Raw genomic sequence first — 10,366 nt, 5'->3', positions numbered from 1 at the left:
AAGTCTGCTTTTATTTTGGCGTGTCTTTAGAGCCAATCATCATCCAGCTGCTGCTCAAGCATGAACAAAAAAACAACTTTTGTAAATCAAATTTTGAGGAAATACAGCAAAAATTAAACATGACGTTTTTATTACACAAGTTCATCTGTAAAAACCACAAAAGGAGGAATTCCAGTTTGAACAGGAAAACGTTTGTGTTCTTTTGGCTCAGTATTGTGATAAATGTTCCTGTTTTCTTGAAAGAGAAGATCAACAACACTTTCTCCTCTCTGACACACAAATGCACAGTTTTATTGTGATTTAAGTGACATCACCGAAGCATAACTCTGTAAAGCGGAGCGTCGGGCCTCCAGCGATCCGCCTCTAATCGGTTTATCCTCGGATCCAGCAGCAGTCCGTCAGCCAGTCAGCGTCCTGCCCTGACAACCTGAGGAGGAAGAGTTGAGGTAATGCAATTGGTCCGGATGATGAGGAACTGTGTGTTTGGGTCCGTCTGCACAGAACATCACAGCTTTCATCCAGATTTACTGGCAGGATTTTATTGTTCATAAATCTGCTGTTTACAGGCTGTTTTTTATGTCTCATTGGAACCATTTTCTCTGTTCTGAGCGTTAGAATGAGATCAATGGTGCTCAGAAGCGTTCATGTGGGTTTGTGTAAAGCTTTTATACGACGGTTTTAGGACTTTTGTTGCTCATAAAAACTAAAAGATTTTCTTGAACCGTCGTAATTACTTTTTTTTTTTTTGAGTAAAAATAGTTTGAGATATCGACCATTTAGAGCCTGATCAGCAGCTGTTCTGACCACTGACTGTATAAAAGAGCTGGACTGAAAAGTGGCTAACTCCCACTTCCATCCAAATGAAGCCAATTCAGTCGCCATTTCTTTTCCATATTGGAGCCAGAAATCGTCAGTGATTGGTCCAAATCACTCTGAGTCAACATGGTTTTCTCCCGAGTCCAAAAACATCACGTGTTAATTGGAATCTGTGAATTACGCCTAGATGTGAATGTGAGTACGTGTGATCCTCCAACAGACCGGCGACCTGTTAGGATGAAGCCCGCCTTCATTCAACAGTAGCTGGGTTGGCTCCAGAAGCACTGTGACCCTGAAAGGGAAGAAGCGGTCAGGAAAATGAATGAATAAATAAATTAATGGATGAATGAATGAATGGATACGTGGATGGATGATTGAATTAATGAATGAATTAATAAATTAATGGATGAATTAATGAATGCATGAATGGATGACTGAATGGATGAATGAATGAATACATTAATGGATGAATGAATGAATGAATGAATGAATGAATGAATCCATGATAGGATGGCTGAATAAATAAATGGATACATGGATGGATGATTGAATGAATGAATAAATGAATAAATGGATACATGGATGGATGACTGAATGAATGAGTGAGTGAGTAAATAAACTAATGGATGAATGAATGCAGGAATGGATGGATAAATAAATGAATGGATACATGGCTGGATGATGGAATTAATGAATGAATGAATACACAAATGGTTGGATGGATTAATGCAAGAATGAATGGATGGATGGATGGATGAATAAATGAAAGAAATGAATGAATGAATGGATAAATGGATGGATGAATAAATGAAAGAAATGAATGAATGAATGGATAAATGGATGGATGAACGGATGGATGGATGAATAAATTAATTGATGGATGAATAAATGAATGGATGGGTGGATGATTGAATAAATGTATGAATGGCTGAATGGATGGGTGGATGATGGATGGATGAATGAATGTATTAATGGGTGGATGGATGGATGGATGGATGAATGAATTAATGGATGAATGGATAGTGTCTGGGCTGCACGGTGGCGCAGTGGTTAGCGCTCTCGCCTCACAGCGAGAAGGCCCCGGTTCGAATCCCGGCTGGGACCTTTCTGTGTGGAGTTTGCATGTTCTCCCCGTGCATGCGTGGGTTTTCACCGGGGACTCTGGCTTCCTCCCACCGTCCAAAAACATGCTTCATAGGTTCATTGGTGACTCTAAATTGCCCCTAGGTGTGAATGTGAGAGTGAATGTGTGTGTGATTGAGGCCCTGCGACGGACTGGCGACCTGTCCAGGGTGTACCCTGCCTTCGCCCTTCAGTAGCCGGGATAGGCTCCGGCACCCCCGCGACCCCGAAAGGGACACAGCGGTCAAGAAAATGGATGGATGGATGGATAGTGTCTTTGAGACCCTTACACACTAAACTGTGTGCTTTCGTTCACACTGTATTGATCCACATCAGAGTTCACTTCCAAGTGAGAAAAACCTTCATTAGTGTGAGTCACAGTCACATTCATGGGTCCAGAGAAATAAGCGAACAATCCCAGGAAACCCACTAAAGTAATCTAAACGCTACGATAACCATAACAACCTTTCAATCCTCTTCATTTTGGGCTCATTCCCTTCAGACACATGAATCATATTTTACCCGTTCCTCTCAGCTCTCCAAAAGACCAGAAGAATCTTCTGAATGAAGAAGGATCTCTGCAGGTTTAATGAGGTCGGATGTAAAGACTGAGGGTCTCCAGCAGAGGTGTGCGACTCCTCCTTTCTTCACGGTTGTCCATCACCTCCCCTCCCACAGTCCACTCATCCTCCTCTACCCTGAAGAAGCTGGGGGGTATTGTTGAGAGGCATCAGAGGGCATCTTAATTAGTTCCTCCCTGCAGGTAATTAGCTCTGATGGCATTTACTCCCACGGTGGCACCAATGAATGGGGGTGGGTCACTCAGTCCCGCCCTGTGTGACCCTCTGGTCATTCTGGGAAAAAAGACAATGACTCCAGTTTGTCAAAATAGGCTCCTTGACAGTGGGGGGCGTGTCTGGATCCAGCTCCCAGGATCAGAGGGGTCCAGGTTCTATGAGTCAGAAGCAGAAACACAAACCTTTGACACGTAAAGTTACTGTTCACATTAAGTTGATCGGTTGTTTGTTCTGGAAAGCTCCAGATTGATTTGATCTTCATCGTTGATCTCCAGTTTGTTGTCCGAACGTCTAGTGACCTGGACAGAAGACACAAACCCCATAAACCGGCACGTCTGTGGATGGTTTAAGACTGGAGCATGATCTTCATCTCGTTATCTCAGTATTGTTGTTGGGGTAATGAGACAAACGTGAGATGCAGAAAATGATTAAATAATACAGTAGGTGTAAAAAGGGAAAACAAAAAAACTTTTTGAGACTTATTTATGGTTTTTTTCAGTCAGATAGGCTCATATATTTGTTTTTTTCCCAATAAACACTGGTTGCCTTTTAGGGGTTGTTTCCTCTAACAACCACTGGAGGGCGCTGCATCTGAAGTATTTGCTACTGACAGCAGCAGAAGAAGTGTCGTCCAAAACAAACACGGAAGAGATTGTTTTCCTCTTAAACTTCGATATTTTTCTTATACACATCAAAAGATTATCATTCTTGGATTTATTTGTTTATTTTTTAGCTATCCTGGACTTAGCTAATTGTTCTGAAACGTCAGACTTTTCTCCCAAAAGTGCGACTTATACTGCAGAGCAATTTATACATGGTTTTCTTCCTCCTGATTAGACATTTTTGGCTCTTATACTCCTGAAGTCAGATTTATTTTTTACAATAATTCTTGATGATACACACTTTCTACACGGGCATGAATATTTTCTTTCTCTCTCATATAACTTTAATGGTTCAAACCTTCATAGAAAGATAAATTCGGTACAATAGAATGGAAACGTGCCACACATGTCCGGTGTGTAGATACCATGAGACCGAAGACCCAGCTTAGACATGCGGCAACAAGACCTGTGACCAGAGACCAGTGTTTGCTACTAACGCTGCTGTTTTGACAGTAATGCACCAGCGGCCGGCGTTTTGCCATAAAGTGTCTTTCTTTCAAAGGAGGAGACAACAGGAAAATCTGTAATGATTGGCTAAGTGCAGTGTGATGTTTCGTGACAGCCAATCAGAGTCAAACTTGTTTAAAGTTCCCCTATGACAGTATTTTTGGAGCTGAGCTAAGTAGCCCCGCCCCTGATCCCCTCTGTCTGATGATGAAAGCTCATCGTCTGTGTAGCACCAAAAGCCACGCCCCCTCAGAGGGAATTTTGGAACCAGAGGCTTCAGATCAACATGGAAAACGTTTTTTTATGACATTTAGGTTGTGGAATTTTGGCTAAAAACGTCATAATTATAATTTAAACACTACTGGGAACATGTTTTTTTTTTTAATTAATAGAAGTACTTTAATAGAAACAGATGATTTGCGACTCGTTTTTGCTACAGTTCATGTCTCAGACAGAATTGCAGGTAAATATTTGTCCTCATATTTGTGCATCTGGAAAAAAACTCAATCAAAGAAAACAACTTCAGGTTTTTTTGGATCCTTAGATGAGAATCGTGGTCAAAGTCCGGTGGCGTCGTGTCTGAAAGAGCAGCTTTCCGCTGTTATCAGGCGTTTTCACACACGCCTCTATTTTGAACGGTGTGGAGGATTTAGCGGCGTCCCCTAGACGACTCCAGTGGCGACCATCTTGACCGACACCCCGAGCCCGCTAACACCGCCGCAGCAGCCACCTCGGATAAGTGCATTCCCCCAGAGCCCGGCCCAAATCTCCGCTTGACCCTGACTGATAAACCCAGCTATGGATAGAAGGAGGAAGGCGGCCCTCCACCGTGACCCCAGATGTCGATTCCTCTGTTAGCAGAGAAGGAGCGACTCCTTTCATGAAGCTCCACCGGGTTTTTAAATATCACAGAGGAAGTTTTTCCTCAAAAAAACATGAAGACACTCGATTGGCTGTGATTCCAGGGAAGCCTGTCCTCCATCAGCTGTGTTTGTGAATGCGATGGCCCTGCACCCCCTGTCCTTGGACGGGGGGTGAGCTCTTAGTCCTGGGTGCTCCAGGAGCTGATAAGACTCAGAACCTCTTTGTAGGTGATGTTCTCATGAGGCCCAGAGGAGGAAGCAGCTGTTGACTTTCAGCTCCACTCTAAAGAAAAAACAAGTCTTTAAGAGTCATTTTCTTATCGTTTCATCTCCTTCTTCTTTTTGCTACAGTTTCTTTGTGTATGAGGGTGACTCCAGTACAATGCCTCCGCTCGGCGCTCCCTCCTGTCTTATCGGCAGCTGCAGCTTGGCCGGATTGCTGAGGGAGTGGGCACAGAAATTGTGCTGGTCCAGTGGAGAGACGCCGGTTCCTCCTTTGGGCGTGCGCATTGTTTGGTCTGTATTGACTTCGATGTAAATCAGTCCGCAGAAGCATGGCGTCCTGTCCTTGTGCGCTGACTGCAGGGAGGAAGTCAGCTCTGCACAGATTGTTTTCTGCTCTGAGGCTGTTATTGATGTGAGACGCTGACATCATGCGGCCTCGCCCGTCAGGGGGGTTGGTGAGAACCAGCGTCCGCGCCCTTCTCCCTCATGACTCAGCGCAGTTTTCCTCCAACAAGACGCCGCATCCGACCCCAAAGAGAAGCTGATGAACTGGAACCATGAAAGGAGAGACCTCCAGAAATGTCCAGTTAATGTACATATACCAGGTCCTCAAACTCAGTTTACCTGAAGGCAGAGTTGGGCTGTACGGGGTTCCATGTGTGCCAAAAAATATGTTTTTGTGTAAACTGTCTATATCTTTGGTCCATTGTCTATGTCTACTGAACAAGATTGCTTAACGTTTGTTTATGTCTATGTACCACTAAGCAATATTTTCTCCGTGTGCTGTGAAACGACAGGAGCTAACGATGCTAGCAACCGTTGCTAGCGACCAGATCCAATAATGATAGCAAAATTTTAAACATAAAACAAATACAAAGTTATCATCAAAGAAGCAGAAGATATTATTTAATAGACATTTAACTTTCATATTAAGGCCACAAAATATTGACTTGAGGGCCACAAATGGCCCGCGGGCCGCCAGTTTGTGACCCCTGATATATGCGTTAAGAGGTCCTGCGTTTGGACACCAAATGCAGGACAGCCATCTATCAGCAGGGAGTTTCAGGCGTTTGGATTTTTCCAGAGTTCAAATATCTGAACTTTGTCGATTGACAACAATCATGTTGTGTCAACCAATCAGGAACTCAGCTTTGGTCCATGACGTCCTGGACAGCGAGACCAGGCGGGGAAAGGCGCCTGAGATGAAGGCGGACGGCGGGACTGAACGAAAACAGGAAGTCGGGGTTGTATTTAACAAAATGACTCATCAAGCCGCTTTTCTCCTTTAGAATCTACCGGAATTACATTGATCGTGTTTATGAAAAGTTACAGTATGTCACCGACTTTTTGTTTATTTGTATTTAAGCGTCACTGGAGTATGTAAAAGGGTTAAACTCGAGAATACATTTTGAAAACGATAAAGGAATTATTTAAAATGACAAAGAAATTAAAATTCAACATTTGAAAGAAAAATATTTAAAACTAAACTAACTTGAATTAAAAAAGAAAAAACTAAAAGTGTTACCAATAAAAATAAATGTGTATTCATACTTTTAACTTTTCCTTTTTTCATTTCTCATTCTTTGTTTTCAGTTCTCTGTTTTGAGTTTCAATTTAGAGTTTTGCTCCTGAGCTGATCTTAATGGGGGCGGGGCTTTGAGCTCACTGGCTATTGGGACATGCTTCCCATGATGACGGTTGTAGTTTTTTTATTTATTTGTTTTTTAATTCAAGTTTCAATTTACATATTTTTTTTCAATATTCCTATTAGGTTTTCAAAATTATTTTTTCAAATGTTCAATTTAATTTTTTCACATTTTTAATAAAGTTTTCAAAATTAAAACTGCTTTCAAATTTTCTGGGTTTTTTTTCAAATGTATAATGCCTGTTTTTAAAATTTTTAATCTTGTTTTTTATTCACTGTCAGCTGATCCTGATTTGACAGACTCGTGTTCTGGTTGAACATAACTCACCTGTTCCCATCACCACAGAGCGCGGCGCCTCCTGGTGGCCGGAGGAGTTTACTGCTGTGACTTACCTGTGCTGTGGAGATGGTCTCCACCATAGAGGTATATATGACTAGAGATGACACGCAGACTTTATACATAAATAGATAAAGAGCAACGCCATATTGGAATGGTATAAAAACAATGAGACATGGTTTAGCAGAGACAGTAAAACTACCATAAAATGATTAATTTTTGTTCGATTTTAAAAAGGAAAAAACTCTGATCATCAGAAGAATAATTCCCAGTCATGGTAATAATGTTTTGTATAAAGTGCAACAAAAGAACGACATTTTAATCTTTAAACGAAAAGGATATCATACAGAAAACTCAATGAATACCTGATGCATGGTTGTGATTTTATTCAAATCTGCACACAGAATGAGATTTACACAAACTGTTAGACTCTTTGGTCTGTGTTTATAAACAGATCGGTGGGTAGGTGACATCGCTACCAGTAACTATAAATAGAAACGAGGCTGGGATTTGCACCAGCAACCCCTTAACCACGCATCTGATCCCCACAAACCCACAGACGATCAGAGCAAAACTACTCACGATTTACAGCGAAACATCGAGTCTGCCCACTGCAATCAGCAGGTGCATCATGGGAAGTGTTGTTTACTGGTTTGTTTACTGTCAGCAGCAATCCCGCCATCATATCGTGTCCATGTTGAGAGCAGACGCCTCTAGACTCCCAGTGGTCTGGACTCGCCACGCTGTGGAAGCTGCTAATATCAACTTCAGGATTTCATAGGATCAAGATGGAGATCAAACCTGGAAAAATGTTTCATTATCTGCAAAACAGATGTTTAGCATTTCAATTTTTTTTGGTCATTTTTTTGTTTTGAACCACAAAAAATGGTTTCAATGTGGAATAAAACATTTATTTTACTCATGGCTCATTTAGCTAACGATTTGGAAATGTTTCAAAGCACAATTTCTGTAACATTAAAATTTGATAGGATTTTTCACAACCAGCTTCACTGGTCGTTCCTCCAGTGGAAAAGCTGCTTAAAATACACAAAATTTTAAATGGGCCTTTTTAAAATAAATTTAAGTCAAACAAACTGATGAGAACTAAAGTGTGAAACTGTGCAGTTTTATTGTTAATAGAAAACGTTTTTGACGAAGATTTAATAATGTTTATGGACATACAATTGGTTTTAGCCTTTTTAGTATTTGAAGCTGTTTGACTAGAAGAAAATTAGTAAAACTAATGTATTTGTTTATTCAGTTTCCCAGAATCCCTTGACTTATATGTGTGAATGCTGTGGAGCAGTGATCCAGATTTCTTCCATGTTTTTTTGTCCGTCCGTAGCTCTTCTACCACTTCAACTATTCAGTTATCAAAATATATCAAAATATTCAGCTCTTTTAGAAGATCAGTGCTTGAATGTTAGAACTTCATAAATCTTCAACTTTTTAAACTATTCAACTAACTACTGTGTTTTTTAACTCCATTGAAAATGACTTTCGGAATCTTACAAAGACGATTTTTCAGCTAAAAACTTTCAGCTCTACAAAACAGTAGAAGTCATAAAGAAATCATTCAGCTTTTAAACTATTAAGTACTTTTTTCTTTTTGAAACTCCTTATGGTTTTTAAAATATTGTAGCTCAAAGTCAGTATGTCATCTTTAAATCAGTTTCCAGGTATGAATGTGAGTTAACTCAATCTGAGTGTCAGTGTGAACCAGTCTCTAGAGTGGAGCAGAGTGAGAGGAAAAAACACTTCAAGTGGATTCGTTTTACTCAAACTCAGCTGTTCTGTACAGCATTTACACTAGCATAATCGCAGGTAATGCTATACATCTGGTTCCGTCTGTTAACTTCTCTCCTGACTTCCAGGAATGTTGTTCCAATTCAAATAATCAAAAATGTTGAAAAATAAATGAAATATTTAGCAGTACTCAGAGATGTGAACTATGCTGCAGTGTTGGCAATTTTTTTTAGAGATATAAGGATTGTTTTATGCCATACAAATACCCAAATAAAACTTGGAGTTTTCTTTTTACTTTCTTGCTAATCAGTGGGTGAGAAAGCGCTGGTTCAAATCCCGGCTGGGTTCTTTCAGTGTGGAGTTTATGTGTTCTCTTCATGAATGCATGAGTTTTCTCCGGTTTCTTCCCACAATCCAAAAACATGCTCATCAAGTTCATCTAAATTGTTCCTAAATGTGAGTGTTCCTGCAACAGACTGTGACCTGCTGTGACCTGTGACCACCTTCATCAGACTGTAGATGGGATAGGCTCCAGCAAACCCATGTCTCCAATAGGGATTCAACTGGATAGGAAGGGGTTAATGCCTGTCTTCAGATACCAGAAACCTGTGAGTTATTTTACTTACATAATGTGTGCTAAATGTAAAACCACAAGTGAAAAATGTATTTTCAATTTTAACTTTTGTGGGTTTTGCAGTAGGAGATACTAGAAAGGTTTCAAAAATACATTTAAACAATTATTCATCAGTGTTGTTCAATTAATTGAACAATATTTTAAGGTTAAATTGTTTTTGCATTATTTATAGATATGTTTTATTATGTTTAAATAGATTTAATTCAAATGATCTTATTTAACTTTGTAATTGTTTTTCATTTATTTTGTTTGTTGCTTTCATTTCTCGTGAATTCCTGTTGTCGCGTTCGTATGTCAGGTCACCTCTCGGCTTCCGTAGACGTCGCTCCAGTGTGTGGGGACAGACGCGCATCTCCGAACCTCCGGTCGAGTTCGAGCTGGAAACTATGGAAGAGATCAACAACGTCGAAGTGGTTCCGTGCACAGAGTCCGACTACCTGAAGCCGTTCCGGGTCCATTACAACCAGGTGAGTCGTCCGCGAGGTCACATCTGCTGGAAGCTGCAGGCTAGCACCCCCGCCCCTCCTCCTTCCTCCTCCCCCCGTCATGTTGCTGCTAGCCTCCTGTCGTGCAGGCTGAGCTGACCTCAAACACGCACGTCCACAGCGGTGACCTGCGTGGCTCGCGCCGTCCAGAGGAGAGCCCGCCACAGTCGGCGGGTTCGGCCTCGCGGCGGCTCGGCGGCGCGTGCGTCTGTGTGGAGAGGAGGGCGCTAGGCTAAGCTAGCAGAGGAGATGCTAGGATGCAGGTTTTAGCTGCTCTGCTTCAGTCTGAAGACCTCTGCGGGGCTCGGACCCCCTTCGAGGGACAGAACGAGTCCCGACGGTTCCGGTCCAGATCTTGAAGAGCGTAAATCCGTCCGAACCAGCAGGTTTTATTTCCTTTAGGGATGTTTGTTTGACATTGATGCAAACTGTAGCATCACATGTTAGTAAACTTGAAGAGAGATAAATTGTGTTTTGGTACATTTTTTGGAGTTATGCTTTTATAAAACACACTTACTAATATAAAATATGAAAAAATAACTTTTATTAAATCATTTTTGAATAAAGTCACGTTTGTAAGGAACAAG

The 10,366-nt window shown here is 41.2% G+C and overlaps 1 protein-coding gene across 1 annotated transcript in view; it reads left to right on the top strand.

The window, feature by feature from the left end:
- Window positions 1-9,582: 9,582 nt before the first annotated feature.
- Window positions 9,583-10,366, top strand: part of nudt14 (nudix (nucleoside diphosphate linked moiety X)-type motif 14) — a 44,882-nt gene continuing 44,098 nt past the window's right edge. Inside the window, exon 1 of the mRNA XM_024290982.2 lies at window positions 9,583-9,761. Coding sequence (XP_024146750.2) covers window positions 9,681-9,761 — 81 coding nt within the window. The 5' untranslated portion in view covers window positions 9,583-9,680. The remainder of the gene's footprint in view (window positions 9,762-10,366) is intronic.

This window comes from Oryzias melastigma, linkage group LG24 (genome assembly GCF_002922805.2).
Source record: "Oryzias melastigma strain HK-1 linkage group LG24, ASM292280v2, whole genome shotgun sequence".
NCBI classification, from domain to species: domain Eukaryota; kingdom Metazoa; phylum Chordata; class Actinopteri; order Beloniformes; family Adrianichthyidae; genus Oryzias; species Oryzias melastigma.
This window is presented reverse-complemented; position numbering and strand designations above follow the sequence as displayed.